Source organism: Diadema antillarum, unplaced genomic scaffold (genome assembly GCF_040938485.1).
Source record: "Diadema antillarum isolate AM-2024a unplaced genomic scaffold, OU_Dant_1.0 seq00000694_RagTag, whole genome shotgun sequence".
NCBI classification, from domain to species: domain Eukaryota; kingdom Metazoa; phylum Echinodermata; class Echinoidea; order Diadematoida; family Diadematidae; genus Diadema; species Diadema antillarum.
Genome location: NW_027271599.1, coordinates 493,434 through 512,589, shown reverse-complemented (window position 1 = coordinate 512,589; position 19,156 = coordinate 493,434). Strand labels below are relative to the sequence as shown.

Sequence of the window (19,156 nt, the reverse complement as noted above, 5' to 3'; positions counted from 1 at the left end):
TTAGGGTTGGTGGGGGATCTACACATTCTTCTGTTTACAAGAAAAAATGTCAGAACTTTCTTATCTGCTATTCATTGTTTGCTTCTCTTTTTTTTCTTCTTCTTAATTTCTAAATCTGACTGGCTTCTTCTTCTTCTTCTTCTTCTTCTTTTGCACATAATAAGCTTATTTACAGTGCCATGTGTATGTACCTTCGGATAGATTGCACTTGAATGGAAGAAAATCACTAAAGCACTTTTTTTTTTCTGGAATGTCAATTCAGGAACAAACTTATAAATCAAGAATCAAGCACGGTAAGTTCAGACAGAATGTTCATGCACGCTCATTCTTCCCAAGAACTGTAAAGAAATTATGGAATAATTGTCCCCTCATATTGTTCAAGGGTACCTGGGTACTTTTAAAAAGTACTCTAAAAAAAAGACCATAAAATCAGCGTCTTAACAGGTGATTGACTGCATGAGACACATCTCTTCAGAAGCCTATAATTGGAAGATATACAAAGTACACCAAGTGAAGCCAGACTTTGAGCATAGCTCAAAAGATTAAGATGATAGTTGCAATTGAAGGTATATTTTCCTTTTGTCTTTCAAAATATGTAGAAACGAAAAATTGAAAAAGCTCCCTATCGTGGGAGGCCACAGGGGGGAAAAACCCCTCCCACACCCTCGCTCGCGCGCGCATTCGCTCGCCAAGATGCCGAGTCATGAAAATCTCACTCGTAAAACTTTTTTGAACTTGGCATCCCTGATTATATAATATGTGTGTGCCTTATGTCATAATATTGCAAAACTATTACATTTTGTTAGGATGCTAGTTGAATAGGCCTATACTTAGGTCCACTTTGATGGGGAAAATAACATTGTACGAGATCTTGCGATTGTTGTCTTCTGTATTCACCTGAAATTTGATTTTCCCTAAACTTATTGACCGCGTGCAGTGTTGTTCAATCTTTGTTGTTATTGTTGTTGTCGTCGTTGTTGTTGTTGTTGTTTTTTCCTGAAGGAAGTCATTAAAAGTCGACGCAGCTGCATGGGTTGTACCCGTCCGCGTATCACGTCTAGACGTAAACCACTTATATCAGGACGACTGTTGCGAAGACTAATGTCGAGAATCCGCACTCGAGGTACTCGTACTCACACAGCGCGTCAGGCAGGCTTCATGTATTGATGCTGTAGCTAAGCTAGCAGTGGCTCGTACCGTAGTGTTGTGTGCGTGTCATTTGCTATCAATACGTACGTTCCTTATCCCGTCATCGTTAGACCGGGGGCTGGGCAGCGGGCAAGAGTCTGTAGTGTCTAGCAAAACTGACCCGTTTTTTTCCCATCAGACTGACCGGGACCTGTAGCGAGAGGGTACCCACAACTGCAAAAATAACCTTCATAATGGCAGATCATTGCCTGTCCTCGGATGATGACTACGACACAATCAAATGGAAGGCGATTTCCTTGACCTACGTGGAGTACCCAGCCGGTACGTAGAATCCTATCAATCACACTCACACTCAGGTCAACTTGTATTTGGCATGCATGGATGTCTTACAATGGGTAAATGCGGCATGGGGACTGATGCGGCGCGTGGTGTAACTGTGGGTATTGTACAGTATACGACTACGTGGGTAGACAGAAAGATCCGTCTGTCCAGAGGACTCTTTTATATTTTGCCATTAACGCTGTCCTCCGTAGACAGACGGAAGGTACTAGTCTAGTACTTAGAACTTCTACCCATGTCAGTCCGGGAAACCCGCTCATGAGGACCGCTCCCCCGTAAAAGGACTGCCCCGCCTCATGAGAGGACCCCGGGTGGAAGTCCTCACGAGGAACCCTATTCACTTCTTTTTCATCTCACATCTGACGTATAAATTGTTGCAACTTTGCATGGTGATTTTTTGTTACACACACATGTCCACTATCCATGATGAAAAGAAGAAAAAAATCCTGTCTGTTTTTGTCTTCAAAAATCGAGTTTTAATCAACCGATGCAGAGCGCCCATCAAAACACGGGCGCCAACATGTTCGCACATAACCGCAGCAGCGACCCCATACGGACAAATACGTACCGTAAAGGGGTCGCACAGCAAACCTATCCTGTCACGGAAGCACCTGATATGGCTAAGCATTTACGTGACCAGAGACCAAAATAGAGGGTTTTATACCGAAATTAGTGGCCTTACTCTTAGATAAGATACTTACAATCACGGCAGGCGAAGTCGATTTACAATATGATCTGTTTTGAGAGCCCTGTGAAAGAGTTTATCCGAGGTTTTTATAATCCTACCGCATTTCGTATTGTAGTATGACTTACACAGCGCATGCGCTAATGTGGATAAAACGTAGCACATACTGTAATACGCAATGTATGCGTGTGGAAAAAAACCGGACGGCTCGCTGAGAACTGAAATGAATATTCATGAGACGTAACAAATAGAATGCATGCTGGGCGATGATTTACTATCGGGCCTACCGGCACTTATTTATTTCGTTTTTAAAGCGCATTTCGAATGTGTGGTTCATTATTTATTTGCAATAAAGGAAGTGCACACATAATGAACATCTGGAGATGTGAAGGATTAAGAAAATAATAGGTGATTTTCATGATAGAGGGTATGTTTTGTTTTGTTTTTTATTTTTTTCCCCAGTCTGCAGAGGAAATGCCCCAGATGTCTCATCTATGTAGATCAAGTTTCCTTTCACACTGTACATTATAGTTTTATTAAATGTTGTACATTCACAATGGGCTCCACTCACAAGCTCTGCTTCTTGGGGACTCATATTCATTTTTGCTTCATGTTCATTTTCTACTGTGATTTGAATTGAATACACTTCTGTTACATGTTTTGTTTATTTCCAATAGTTGAGAATTGTTTGATTATTTATTGAGAGACCTTCCCCCCCCCCCAGACTTCTATCGCATGAGAGGAGATCCTTCCTGTCTTTCTGTTTCTGTCAGGCTTGTCACTTTCTGTTTGATTGTGTGTATGTGTGTGTGTGTGTCCGCGTGCGTGTGTGTTTCATAATTATTGTGTGTAACAAGTTGGAAGAATTGGAAGCTAAATTTCTATACGTACTGTGACATACAGATAAATAAAATTGACTCTTGAGTATTCATTCATTTTCATTCATTCATTCATTCATTCATTCATTCATTCATTCATAGCAATGGGACAAGAAGTGTCTTCTGAAAATTTTTGAAATTTCAAATGTCATAACTTCCTTATTTTTTATCCGATTTTTATCATTCTTGCACTGTTCTGCTGGATTTTTTTTTATCATTGTCGTGAAATTGATAAAATTTTAGATTGGCTTTCATCTTAAAGGCATAATGGATTGGTTAATGAAAAACTAGAAATTAACCCTTTCAGATCCATCCACATGGTCATTGGGATTGTATTCCATTGCTCCCCATGGCTTTTTTTTTTTATGTTGTCTTGCTTGATCAATACCCTTTTAAGCCTTATACATACGTGTATGTACAATACTGCTGAAATGCATGCCGGTATTCCCCAACGCGTTTACATCGTTCGTTTGCTTGCGATCGGCGGTCATGCCATCAGACAAGGAGTATGTATTCGTAGAGGCGCACGCATTTCTGTGGTCATTTCACTCATGCCTTTTTTTAACCCATGATCCGATCCCGGCTTTGCAGCAGCGTGGCAGATGACATGATAGAACGAGTTTACTTGTGCAGATTTTTAGAAAAATTGAAAAAATTACAGCAGTATAAAGATCTGATTGCGTTTGTTTTCATTTCATTCCTTCAGAATGGTCTCATAATGAAGATAGGCACAAAAGGGATAACGAAATTTGTCCTGTTGTTTACCTTTCAAGAACGCATGCACAAAATGTGACGAGAAAAAAATAAAAAAAAAATCATAAAATCATCGCAGTCCCGTTGAAATTTGCGGAAACAGTAGGCGCGAAAAGGATCTTGAATTCGGTCCTGCATGCCATGTTGGTTATCAAAAACGCATGCACAAATGCGAAGAAATTATGTTCTTTCAATCCTTCTTGTGCGTGCATCACAACAGATTACAGCCGAAAGAATTCACGAAATCATCGCAATCCTGCTGATATCTGAGGTATAGAAATAGGCGCAAAAAAAAAAAATCGTGATATTCGAATAGTGTGAAGAGATTATTGGGGGAAAAATAAAAGACACATTTTCAACCCCTTCTGGTGGTGCATCATAAAGATTACAGCCGAATATCAAATCATGGCAATCCCGTTGAAATTTGAGGAAACGATAGGCGCAAGAAGGATATCGAATTCGGCCCTGAATACTGTCTTTCAAAAAACGCATGAATAATTCCGAAGAGATTTTCGGGAGAAAAATAAAGAATGTTTTTTCAACCCTTCTGGTGTGTGCATCACAAAAGATTAGAGCCGAAATAATTCATAAAATCACCGCGATGCCGTTAAAGTTTGAGGAGACAATATAGGCGCAAAACGAATCATAAATTCGGCCGTGAATACCTTCTAATCCGAGAGGACGCGCATTTACGAAATGTGGGAGAGAATATCGGTAAAAAGTATAAAAGGACACATTTTCAACCCCTTTTGGTGTGTGCAAAGTAAAAGATTACAGCCGTAGGAATTCATGAAATCGTCACAATCCCGCTGATATTAAATTGATAGGCGCAAACAGGATCATGAATTCGGCCGTGTTATGATCTTTCAAGAACGCATTTACGAAATTCGAAGATTTTATCGGGGAAAAATAAAGAACACATTTTCAACCCCTCTTGGCACGTGAATCATTAAGATTATAGCCGAATAATAATCCATGAAATCATGGCAATCCCGTTGAAATTTGAGGAAACAATAGGCGCAAAAAGGATCGTGAATTTGGCCCTGCATGCTGTGTATCTTTCAAAAACGCATACCGCATGCACAAATTCGGGAGAAAAATAAGACACATTTTAAACCTCTTTTGGCGCGTGCATTATAAAAATTACAGCCGAAATGATTCATGAAATCATCACAATCCCGTTGAAGTTTGAGGAGAACAAGAGGTGCAAAAAGAATCATGAATTCGGCCGTATCATTTCTTCTAATCCGAGAGGACGCATTTACGAAATGCGAAAAGATTACCGGAGCAAAATAAAGAGTGCATTGTCAACAATTCTGGTGTGTTCATCACAACAGATTACATCCGAACAGTGATCCGAAGTAAAGTTCATGAAATCGTCACAATCCCGCTGATATTTGAGTTAGAAATAAGCGCACAAAGAATCGTGAATTTGACCCTGATGCCGTATGCTGCCGTATATACCTTTCAAGAGCGCATGCACAAATGCGAAAAGATTATCGGGAGAAAAATAAAGAACCCCTTCTGGCACGTGCATCAGAAAATACTATACAGCAAAAATAATTCATATAATCATTACAATCCAGCTGAGCACCAAAAATGTGAAAAGCGCAGAACTTAAGTAACGCGTGTTACTCTACGTGCGCCGATGTTGACAAAAAGTCACAAACGCATTTGATACAATCTGATTTTGTTCATAATCATTTAACACTTTGATTCACAAACATTCAATTCTTTTAAAATGGTTCTATACACGAAGAAGAGATAGGAGTACAAAGCATTACAAATTCGACCCTGCAGTGTACTTTCAAGAACGCCAAGATACGGGAAGAAATTTTCGGAGGAAAGTTAAAAACCGCATTTCAGTCCCTTCTTTTTTTCTTTTTTTTTACTTCCTTTTTGTATCAACAAATCAATTAACAAATGATTCCTTTTTGTTCCTTCTCAAGAAAATGATCCGTAAACAAGGCACTTGAGTTTACAAAATGTTTATTTGCAAAATGTATTTTTTTTTTTGGGGGGGGGAGGTAATATTATTGTCGACAAAAACATGAAAATAAATTTGCAAGCCAGTTAATGCTTTTTCAGGTTGTTGTTGACCAGTAAATTTTCTGTTCCGACCAGTACAAAAATGGGGAGGAAAAATGGATATTTACTGATCCGACAGAGACAGGTTGGACCGGCAGAAAAAAAAAAAAAAAAATGGGTTAGTGTGCAGCCCTGCTTTATCAAACTTCCAAGATTTGGTGATGAAACCAAAGCAAGCACTCTTGCCAAACTCAGTTGGCAACATTAGGAAGGTGTCATTCTGTTTCACTGCGTTCTTGATAATTTCTATTTGCTCCACTTTGAACTTAATTCTTTTTGCATCCTCTTCTACTTCACTTAGAGCATCTGTGAACTCCATGATACCTATCGTTTTGGTACGAACAAGTGTCCTTTATTAAATGAGACCGAGAACCCAATACGAGCAACATTGTACATATGGCAGATGACGTAAAATATGAATATTCATTTGCGCATGCGCAGATCAGTATATTTGCGTGATACGTTCAAAACGGCGAACGGACAGTATCTCGACTAGACGGTCTCAAAGATGACTATTTATCTTGTTTTCGGAGGTAATGGTGAGAAATACATAGTCGTTTCTATTGTTCAACAATAATGGTTTTATATCATGTGGCTTATCGTTGCGAATCGAAGTGTCCTTTTGAGCGGTGAGTTGTTTACGTGTTGCAGTGCATTTGAGTGCTTCCTAAAATTGCATGGGTTGCTTCGGGGCGCTGTTACTGTGTTACAGCGCCCCGCGACGGGGTTAGAGAGGACCCCGGGTGGAAGTCCTCACGAGGAACCCTATTCACTTCTTTTTCATCTCACATCTGACGTATAAATTGTTGCAACTTTGCATGGTGATTTTTTGTTACACACACATGTCCACTATCCATGATGAAAAGAAGAAAAAAATCCTGTCTGTTTTTGTCTTCAAAAATCGAGTTTTAATCAACCGATGCAGAGCGCCCATCAAAACACGGGCGCCAACATGTTCGCACAATGCCAGACTGCCGCACCTAGCGGCCTGATCCATCTAAATATTTTTGGTGCTTTTTTCTGCGGCTCGCACATCTCCGCGCACGAATCAGCCTCGTGAAGCTGAAGTCTGACATCCTTTCACACAAATTCGTGATGAGAAAAATGAAATCAGTACCTGTACTAACCTGATCTTGTACATATATTCCAAATTACTATTCCACACTCGTGGTATCAACTCGACAACTCGTCTTGTCCCGCCGTCAAAGCGAGGCTGAGTTGTCCCGGAGTCCGAGTTTAGCCTGACCCCGATCGGGTAAGTTCTGAGACAGCGACTTCGGCAATCCTTTTTGGTTATAATTTTGCGTTTTCGTCGTTACCCATCGAATATCTTGTTATTACAGGGTTATTCCACACATTTCTTAGGCATATGTGCACATTTGAGAGTGAAATTTGACAACTTTTGCAGGCGTACCAGAACTATGTTTTGGCTTTAATGATTAACAAAAGACATTGGAATGCACCCCCCCCGAGACCGAGCATATTAAACTTACATCTGTACTAGACAGAAAGATCCGTCTGTCCGGAGGACTCTTTTGTATTTTTGCCATTAACGCTGTCCTCCGTAGACAGACGGAAGGTACATCAGTACCCATTGCTGTGTGGATGTTCTTAACCACTGTCTCTATGGAAAATTGGGTGAGGTACCTCACCCTTCTCGATTGCGTCTAATTCACAGCCCTAGGTCGGCAAATTTAAGCTTGTATGGTGAAATTAGGGTTTTAAGAATACATTACACTCACCAGATTAATGAATAATCCAACATTTTAGTAGAATTTTCGGTTCAACGTAAAACACAGCCTGTCGCGTCGTCACATTCAAATTGCAGAAACATACACTATGAATCTCTTAGCCAATCACATGCGAGGTAGTTTCTACGTGTCTGTTTTACTAAAACACGTACCTCGCATGTGATTGGCTTACAGATTCAAAATGGCGACTTACTGCTCGCGAACGGCGATGTTGCGATATCGATAAAATTTCTGCGTTATAACTGAGTTTATGTGAGTATTTCGATTGCACAATGTGAGAAATTTATCCCAAATATTGCTGCATAATGTGTCATGTCATGTCAAACTTGTTTGAATGTAAAAAAGCTGTCTGAAATTTGGTTTATCGTAACGTTTGATCTGTGCGCGACTGCTCCACACAGGAGCCGCAATCATTGACTTCGGTCTGTATACGGAGCCTAGGGGATCCGTGAAGCCAGATGCAGTCTCCGCAGAACATTCCCCGACGGACAGATACAGACCGATCTTTCAGTCAACATCTGTACATGTTCCCTCGCCATGTCTTTTGTTGGTCACATTAATATCACAGAAACATGCAAGTTGTGCTGAGTCGAGGGGAAGGTGCATTCCAATGTCTTTGTTAAACATACCAGTACTTTAGCAATGATTGACAGATGAGGTCACGACAGGAATATTGGTTTGGAAGGATTTTTTTGTCGCAACTTTGGTCCCCCCCCCCCCCACACTTTTTTACCCCGGAAGTGCGTAAGTTGCACCAGTAAATTTGATGTTCTCTGTAGGCCTGTGTGCAGCAGTGACAAATTTTGCATTAAAGTATTAATGCAATTGTAATTATGAAAAAACAAACAAACAAGAAAAGGATAAACGAGTTCTGGTTTGAGAATTACCAGATATGCAACTATCTCGTATCAGTGACTACTGATTCATGGATTTACTTATTCTCGCTGATGACTTGTTTCACAAAGATTACCAAACAACGTACGACTGTCACTGTACACTCCAATTCCTCTTTTTGATTGAATCAGTCTCTCTGACAATGTGTACCGCTGGTGTCACCACAGTGGTATGTTCCTGTAGTTTGCAGAGCATGGGTCATGTAGGCCACAAATATTCACAGCCACAGGATACCGTATTCACTTGTGATAGGCTACAGCACCATATGAGCCGGATCTCGATTTTGGTGACTAAAAAACAAAATATTGAATATAAACGCAGTTAAAAAGGAGTATTATATTCAGATCAAAACTTGCTTGATTTTTCTTGCAGGTTACGAGATGTGATAGCGAGGTATTGCATAAGATAGAACATTGTAGCACTATTGTTTGATGCGTGCAGGGTAGATAATTGTATTGCAATTGCCACTATGGCCTTGCAAGCTTGTTCACACTATACTTTGTGTTTAAATTATGTAACTTGACTCTTGTGGAATTTTGATTAATGCATGGTACAAGGCAGAACAACTATTACTGTCAGTTACATACAGTTAACTGTCTTTGCGAGATGTGCTGGTACAATGGGTGATTTCAAGTTCGGTGCTAGTGCTAGTGCTAGCCCCTGAATAACAGCCTTAAATCGAGCTCCAACACCGACGGTCAGATTAACGAGGCGATACCGATCAAAATTATCGATCACCAGCACTAGGTGTTGGAATCGCACCACCGCGAAGTCCATGGGAATAGCGCGACGAAAAAAGTGATGGCGCATAGTTAAAGTCAAATATAAAAAGATGTAGCCATGACTGCTTAGTTTTAGACACATAACGAGGAAAAGTGATTAAAATGCCACAAATTTCATCCCTTCTTTAAAACATAATTATCCATATTTTGCTCTTAGGCTCAGATTTATAAAGCCATGTCGAGAGTGTTCGCGTACATTACTTGGGCGACCACTGCATTAGCATAGACTTTGCACATGAAACGTGCATCTTTATGGACGTGAATTTATGAGTCTCGCACGGTAACGCTAACACCAGCACCGAGCTTGAAATGACGAAAATGATAATCCCTCGGGGCTAGTGGTAGTCAATGAGGAAAAAGCACATAAATCGCTAACACAAACGGCGGAGCTCGGTTCAGCAGACGACCTTCAACACCGAGCCCAGCACCAGCAACCAGAAATACGTCATAATTTTGAGGTCAACTCCCAACACCGACGTGATTTCAATTTCGGTTTTATCGCCGGTGCTAGTGCTGAGATAGCACTAGCACTAGCACTAGCACCGAACTTGAAATCACCCAGTGTATAAACAATGCATGTAATAATTTGTAATCTATATCATAGTATTTAGCTACTTGTGACAAGTGCACAATGAGAATTCAGTAGAGCATGCTGTAGAATACTGTATATTTGCCTCTGTCAACAAGTCATGAAATCAGAAACGTATTGTTGTGGTTACTGTTTGTTGTGCAAATATTGTACAAATTTATGCTGTAAAGAGTCATTGAATTGTTTGATGTATCTATAGGCACCTCTAATTAATTGTCCTAGTCCCAGGATTATGAAATGCACTTCATACTGTAAAACGAAGAATGTTCGCATGCATTTTAATTTCGCGAGAGCCAAGATTCACGAAATTCAAATGCACATGAAAGTTCTTGCCTACACTAAATGCATTGAATGTTAGAGGCAACTCGCAAAAATTTCATGCTGCGAAAAAGGCCATCGGTTCCAATTCGCGAATATTTCATGCCATGAAGATATCTTGTTTTACAGTATTAAGATTACTTTGTTGCCAAAGGGGAAGCAAACAAATCTTACCTACTTGAATAGGTGTTAAATTAACCCGTTCTGTACGGGAACCTGGTGGTCTGCATGTTAAGGCTATGGGCATTTCAAAATTCAGTATGAAACGGCTTAATTCATGTACTGTGAAGTTATTGTAGGGTGACGAGAGATGTGGTTCAGAGAATGTGAAGTTATATACGGTACCCCATCTGTATACTGCAGCCAAAATCTGGAGCCTCCTCGAATTGTTTCAAAAACTGATCTCCTGTCTGTTTGAATATATACTGCAACCTTCCCAGACAGGCCCTGACTGGCTCCGTTTTCATGATGGTAACCGAGTTCCCATCAGATAAACGCTGTGTGCTCTTCAATACCATGGCACATGCTACTGTAAAGCAAGAAATTTTTGTGGCATGAAATCGTTGCAAATTAGAGCTGGTAGTGTTTTTCTCGCATTTGGGAGGAAATTAATTGCCGTAAAGATAGTTTATACCTTGTGAAAGTTCAGCTTTTGTCCCATTTTTTTTTTTTTTGTCTGATTGAATATTTTCATATGAGTATAAAACCTACAATACCATAGCTATGGTGTTAGATTACACTTTACAATGACATAGAATACATTCCTGCAAAGATGAAAGAATTTGTTGTGCTTCCTTTTACGTACAAGTGTATTTCCTTTTATTACATGGGGCTTACTTACATTGACTAGCTTTAGGGAGCAAACTAACTAAAAATACACTGTTAAGATTTATAAACTTGTACACTCCTGGCTTGTATTTTCATTGTATGTAATTGTTGCATTAAGACCACAAATTTTGTAGTAGAATAAAGTTACAATAGGGCTACTATTATACAATACATTGTACCGGTAATTATGGTAATGTATCACCCACACTGACACACACAAGAAACACACACAGTGTTAACATGAGTATCAAGGGTAGGTTTTCTCTAAACCGTGTGAATGTGATCATTTTTAAACAGTATTTGCCTACATATGGAAAGGCATTTTGATGATATAATGATTACACCCACACAAATTCCACAGCATTCAAGACAAACAGGATGAAACCCTTCAAAAAGGACACCCCAGTTTCCTAGCCTAGGTTGAAATTAGACAATTTTCATCAGTCACGTATTGCATACTAACTAGTATGCTATGCTCCTGTGTATGTTAGCCATCAGTATTTCCTGCAGCAATTCATAGCGAACACAATTGTCAAACACTAGACCGTCATTACCATGCGTAACCAGAGTAGAAATCAATGGTTCCCTTGATCTAATGGCAAGCTGACTTATTTGCATTCATAATGTTCATATCCTAGACCTAATGGCACAGTCATACTATACAGTCACATCTGTGCACAAGAAGCCCACTCCTAATTTGTAGTGGCTGTTGTGAAGTCACTTTTACCTTTCTCTGATACAGAGTCATGGCAGCCACTTTAATTTTTGAAGATCCATTCATAAACCCTTTACTAGTAATGATTACAAATTAATGTGACTTGTGATATTTAATGCTAAATTCACTCTGCATAATGCTCAATGCAAACAAAGAACAGATTTAGGAACATACAAAATTGACCTCATTGGTTGAGAAGTAAACAATAACTTGTTTACAAATAATTTTATTACAAATAACTTTTTTACAAATAACTTTTTTACATTTAAAGATTTGTGTTCATTTATGTCTTAATGATAATAATGCAAAAGATCAATTCCTCGTATAGACTACACTGCATAGGTATAACACACCATGTATACATCATGCAGACGTAAAAGCATTATTACCCCCTATATATGGATAATTATGTCTGTGATTAAACAAGTATGTATTTTTTTTTAAACAAAAATGACGAGCTCTTCATGATACAGAGAAATGTGGATTACTTTCTGTGACGTCTACACTGTAGTTACAGTGTAAAATTGGGTCTTACGATTAAATTTAATCACATGGATCGTGGCTAGACTAACATACAGTCAATCTTGCCTATAAAGTAGAATTTATTTGGACCGAAGAAATAGTTTTGACTTAGAGAAAATTTGATTTATGAGGGATTAAAATCAATAGAATATCAGTAGGACTTGAAAAGACCTTCAACTTCGGCAATTATTTGACTTACATGTATGTGAGGTTGACTCTAATAGCAAGGCTGACTGTATTATTAAGACGTAGCTTTTGTGTGCTGTCCAGAACTGATCAAAGGAAGGATTAAAGTAAGATGGCTACCCGGCCATGTTTATAGCAGAGGGCTGCCAAGTACTAGGACTAACAATTGGGTTTGCAATGGGAGAATTTTTATCATTATTTTTATTATTCAATTAATGACCAGCAGTACCCACTCACATGTATGAGGGATAAGAACCAGCACTTACTGTCGGGCGAAAGCTTGGTACCTAATTTAGTTGATATGGTGCCCTTCTCGTAGGAGATCATTGGTTTGAGTCCAACCCAAGTATGTATACCCATGATATTTTATTTTGGCTGCTACTAGATAATCAGTGTTTTATTTACGTTGATATAGGGCAATTCGTCAATCAGGTTCTGAGGATTTTTTTTTTTTAATTGACCATTGTGTATTGCTGGAAAGACAGACATTAACTGAACCTTTTATTTATAGAGAGCACCATTCCCTGGCAAGGTCAGAAATAATGAGAGTGCTGTTGACGACAGTGTCCCATTGTTGTCATTGTGTGGTGATCTAATTATAAATGCGTCATATTCAAGGAGGTCTGTTCTGGTGTATTTATGGCCCAGACAGTGACTGTTGTCTGCAGAGAAGTGTTCGTGTCTGCATATGTCTGGCAAAACATCAGGAATCCAGAGCCTGCCAAATGAGGAAATATAGATGCTGGCATTGCTGCTGACTTTATTGCCAGTGTACATGAATTGGGCTTCCAGTGGTGTGCAGATAACTGTACTTACATTTTGTACATATATGAGATACATAAGGATTGAGAGAATGCAGCAATATTAGTAGAACACATCAATGGAGGTTCGAAGAAAATCGGGACAATCCATTCATACATTGTACATTTTTTTTTAAGTTTCATTACCAACATTGCTGGATGAGAAGACTACTACAGATTTTGATGTCACATGCGTACTGTGATGTAAAGAAATTAAAGAAAATTCAACATATTTTCACTTTTCTCACAAAATAAAAAGGTACAGTATACTTGACTTGCCTCTTTCAAAAGGCAGGGGGGGGGTAATATTGCATTTAAGATACAACAGGTTGAGGGAATGTGTATTTTCTTTCAAAAAATGAAAGTTGATGGAATTCTCTTTTATATACCTATTCCTATTCAATATTCTATGCTTGTGACATCATAAACGGCAGTCTTCTCATCCAGCAGTGACTGTGCAGGAACTTCATAACTTTGGAACAGATTTGGAACAGATTGTCCGGTTTTCCTCAAACTTTCACTGATGTGTGTGACTAGTATTGCTACATTCACTCAATGTGCACCTATATTAGGATGAACTTGTCCTTTAAATCTCATCAAACGTTTCATCTAGCCAACCGTACAGTGTATGCCATATTCTGAAAGTGAAAGCTACATGTAATAATCATATGGGAAATGGCAGGGGAATCTGACATTCATTCTAGAATGACAATGACATAGATCTCTGCTGTACAAAAATGCATAGTTTTTTATGCTTTGTATGTGTGCTTGCATAATACTCATCATAGGCAGGGTTGTACATAATTTTTGTGGTGTACAAGTAGCCACTTACAACTTGTAAGTGCATCTCTGGAAGCATTATACATGCTATATTACTCTCACGATCTTTCGGAAATGCAGTGTGTTGTGTACTGCAGTATCCACAACAACAACAAGCAGGCAATAATAAGTCAGTGAAGTGTGCAGGGCATCGTTGCTGCGGTGCAGATAAGGGAATAATGAATTGAGGTGGCTGGAGCCTTGAAGTGAACATCATGTAAATGTGTAGAAAGCCGACTACACATCATGGTCATCGTTACTCGCTAGCAAGGAGACGGTGTAATCATCTCAACACTCAGAGTCGCGAGATATGCCCCCCCCCCCCATCTCTCATCTCTCACCCTCCCCCCCCCCCACCCCACCCACCCCACCCCCTTGCCACTCTTTCTTGCGTTCTCTCTTCCCCCGGCTAGTAATGAGAATCAAATTGAAGATGCCTCCCATTGAGTAGTGGCAATAATTACCAGCTCGCATCCGTGGGTGAAACCTGGAGGATCGTGCTGTGCAGGATCCCCTCTCCTTTCCCCTTAGTAGTGTGGATAAAATACACCAGACCTTGGATCAGGGGATGCCGCTGTAAGGCTCCCTAATGCATGTATTAACATCCACCGGTGCATAATTAACATCTGTGGCATGCGAACAAGGGACAAATTAACATACCAGTTCACTGTTTTGTCAAAGTGCATACATACAAAGTAGTGTGTTACTCCTAGTTTGTGTAGCAGCATAGCAACATACACAACGCACAGCACATTTACAATGTACAGGTGGCCTTGTAACATCATCTTGTACAATGTTGCAATCTTCTAAGACTCTGCATACAGCGTGTACATAGTACATGATAGAAGGCAGTGTTTCATGTTTGGTAGCTGTCAAAGTTCTTCAAAACCCTTTGCAAGTTCATTCAAACTTCATGCATATTTCCACAACAAAGACAGTGCTGCCAAGTCCCCCTGATTCTGCAGTACTGAATCTCCCTGGATATTTAAAGGACAAGTTCACCTTCATAAACATAAGGATTGAGAAAATGTAGCAATATTAGTAGAACACATCAGTGAAAGTTTGAGGAAAATTGGACAATCTGTGAAAAAATTATGAATTTTTTAAATTTTTGTGTTGGAACCGCTGGATGAGGAGACTACTACAGCTTGTGAGTCATATGCGTACAACAGTATAAAGAAAATGTAAAAGAAAATTCAACATATTTTCACTTTTTTCGCATAATAAAAGAGCACTTGACTTGCCTCTTTCTAAAGGCAGGGGGAATAATATTACCCATAACATTTGTCGGTAACGAGTCAGGGGAATGTGTACTTTTTTCAAAAGATGGAATTTTGTGAAATTCTCTTTATATTTTCCTTATATTGTTGTACGCATGTGACATCTAAGTTATTCATACACTGCAGTAGTCTTCTCATCCAGCGGGTACTGCACAAAAACTTCAAAAATTCATAACTTTTGAACGGATTGTCCGATTTTCCTCAAACTTTCAATGATGTGTTCTACTAATATTGCTACATTCTCTCAATCCTTATGTTTGTGAAGGTGAACTTGTCCTTTAAGTTAAAGGGATAGTAGTATTGATGGAGATGAGGATTGGATTTTTTAAATTCTGCAAGATGCCACTTATGAAATAACAAAGAGCAGACCATTCTAAGAGGAATTCAAAGTTTATGTGATGAAAATCAGTTTTGGAATGGCTGAGATATCCAAACACAAAGTTAAACAAAGCTTGATAAAAGGTTGGTCCCATCTTTTATTAGGATCATTTTGCTTTGGATATCTTAGCCATTTCATGAGCAATTTTCATCAAATAAGCTTTGAATTCCCCTTGCAATTATATGCTCTTTCATATTTCATAAGAGGTTTCTCATTATCTCATGAAATGATCTTCAAAAAACGTTGGAGAGCTGAAGTCTCATCTCATCCGAAACTATGCCATTCCTTTATCTTTCCACACTTGGACAGAGAAGGAATGTGAGAGCCTCCAAGAATAGGGAAGTGGTTTTTGCCCATGGAGATGCATGTGGTATGTCTGTATCTCCCTCAGAGCTTTCTGGAACCTCCCTGATTCTGACATTTGAATGTTACCCATGACAACCCTCAGAAAGTTTGCCCCATAGGCTTGCCTAACCTAGCAACAATTACTGTTGGCAATATATTCTGCCAAGAAGGTTATGGTTTTGACAGCATTGGTTTGTTTGTTTGTTTGTTTGTTTGTCTGTTTGCAATATATCTCCGAAAGTTGTTCAGGGATTTGAATGAATCTAGCAGGAAAAGTTGATAATGACACAAGGAACAGATGATTAAATTTTGGTAGTAATCCGGGAATTTTTATGAACTGTTGAAGGATTTTTTTATTGTTCAGCTGATAGAGTCAATGAACTGTGCCTACTTGAGGTTTGCTGTACGCGCAATAAAGCGTGTGCTTGGCTCGAGGTGCCGCGCAGCATGCAGGAAGCTGATGAGGTATTAAACACAAGGCTTCTTTATCATTAGTGGGATTCACACTTATACAAATCTCGAGATTTGGATCATGATCGTCATCCCACTATTTTTGTATGTGTGAATGTGGATATAGGGAAATTGGACGATTTTCAGCATGCGTGTATGGGTGGAAATGAGCTCCTTCGCGGAGGTCTGCGCTCTCCGAGTGCTTTTCTAGTTCAATATAATTTGATTTTGTCGAGTGTCAGACATAAGATAATTGTTGGTGAGACTGCCAGTAATGAGACACAGGTAGCTTTTATTGGGAAGGAGGAGATAAAACCAAAGTGACGTATTAGGTATAATGAAAACGGGGAGGGGATGTTTTCGCGCGAGTTATTTTTTTTGCGCTCTGCGGAATAAGATGAATTTTGTGTGTTTTTAATTCCATGGAATAAAAACACTACATAGAGGTACATATAACATGCAAAAATATTTGTGTGTTTTCATTTTCACGCTAGTTTCTGGTAGCTCGAAATGAGCAAAAATTTCCACTTTTACAGGAACAAAATCACTTAATACAAGCATAATGGCCCAAATCACGAAGGTGGTTTGAACTTGCGACCACCGTCAGGTATAAATTTAGACCATGGTCTAAAATAAGCGTGACATAGACATACTTCTTTGACACGTGCGTATCAATGCATGTTTGTGACTGGATGTTTGTTTGTTTTTTGGCATACGCAATCTGTCAATTGTATTTACGCAGAAGAAATTTGCATAAATCGTGGTTTGAATTTAGCCACCTTCATGAATTCGGGCCAAAGAGTGTAGTCAGCCTTGTGTGGATCTCTCAGCCAGTGTATGAAGAAACAACTGTTTCATTTTGTCATTTCTCAGTTGTTGAGGGAATTAAGCCCTGTAGGAGAAATAACTTTTCCACAATGGCATGCGTGCCAAGATTCTGCAGAATTACATTGTCCTGTGAGTCTAATGGGTTAGGTTTTTATTCTTTGTCTGCCATCATGCAGGGAATTGAGATATTGCATTTGAATAATTGATGATCCTCAGGCCAGTTTGCGGGCTCATACAGTTTCCGCAAAGCGGATTGATTGATGCCAGTAGCTTGATCTTTTTTTCTCTTCTTTTTTTCCAGAGATGTTTTCTTATGAGGGACCTCGGCATTCAGTATTTCTTTTATATTACAGTCGATATCAACAGCACTGTGGATGCAGTGGGTTGAGTTCTTTTTATTTGTCCAAGACTGCAGACATTGTTTATGATTTGGAACATTTAAAGGTCATTCGTAGTACGTGATGAATGTTGTGCTTGTAGTGCAGAATATGATTGCTGCTCATCCGTAGTGTGTGAATGGAATGTGCAAGTAGCCAAACTGAATGGGGGATTTTATGAGCACAGTATCTGCTCACCATTTCATGCCAGCTGAGAGGACTACATTGTAACTCTGTTGTAACATTAGGCAGTCAGTCATCACTTTATGTGTTTGTTAGGTTTTACATTATTTGTACCTGTGAGGTAGATTTGATTTCAAACTTGGTATAAATACAGGCTCTACCAAATGGTACACTGTATGTCTTTATCATATACACTGTGTAGGCATGTTTTTGTTGGCTGAAATATGAAAACATGGTTTTGAAATTTAATTTATTTTTCTCAAGACTTGATTTATTATAAATACCTTTATTATAAATAGTGTTTTATGGTATTTCTTCATTTACATTGTTTTTATTTCAGAATGATTACACATTAATATATATAACATATTATGCATATATATATCTTCTTTGTCCAATAATATGAAGTATATGTTTTTCAGATGAAATTTGTTTTTCATAAAACTTATGTATTGAAAATAAAATGTGGAATTGCCCCATATTTTTTTCCTTCTGAATTCTTTTCCCCCACAATCTGCCTATCTTTTCAATGTGTTTAATGTGTACATAACCTTCAGAGGTCAGCTGCCCTGTTTAAAGCAGTATGATTTGGTAGTGTCAGGTTAGTGAAACATAGGCAGTAGGCTATTGTAAGTGTAGGAGGGAAAAATAAAGCTTAATCCAGGGAATAGAAGGTGTTAATGGGCAAGATCAGGTTGGGGGTTGCAGAAAAAGGTACCGTACAATGAGAAACAACTGTTCTAGTCTTTATATCTACTGTCTTTCACAGTTTTGTCTTCACCTTTTTTTTTCAGATGGAATCTGTCCCTAAATGAGAATAATGTGCCATTCTTAAAATGATTTTCATGTATGACTGATGTGTGAGAACTGTGTAGTAATCACCCTCAAAATACATTCCCAGTTTATCGTTGAGATGTAGTTTGTATCTACATAGATAGATAAAGCGTACAAGGGTCATTAAGATTATGTCATGCATGCATTTACAATGCAGGTCGACATTGTCTCAACAACTTATCTTGCCTGCAGATTGAACTGTTTAAACTTCAGTAAATGGGACATTGTACATCCACAAGAAGTGAGCATTACATCTGTATCTTGATGTGAGTTACAATTCGGTGGATTCCATATACGGTGCGCCACCTATCGGTTGTAGCGGACAGGCCGAAATCCGCAATGCCTTATGGGAAAAAGTCGACATCAAAATTACTCGCATTAATA

At 39.0% G+C, this 19,156-nt stretch overlaps 1 protein-coding gene across 1 annotated transcript in view; it reads left to right on the top strand.

Moving 5' to 3' along the window:
* Positions 1-1,251: 1,251 nt before the first annotated feature.
* Positions 1,252-19,156, top strand: part of LOC139737528 (dolichyldiphosphatase 1-like) — a 37,857-nt gene continuing 19,952 nt past the window's right edge. Inside the window, exon 1 of the mRNA XM_071648200.1 lies at positions 1,252-1,470. Within this exon, the coding sequence (XP_071504301.1) occupies positions 1,383-1,470 (88 nt within the window). The 5' untranslated portion in view covers positions 1,252-1,382. The remainder of the gene's footprint in view (positions 1,471-19,156) is intronic.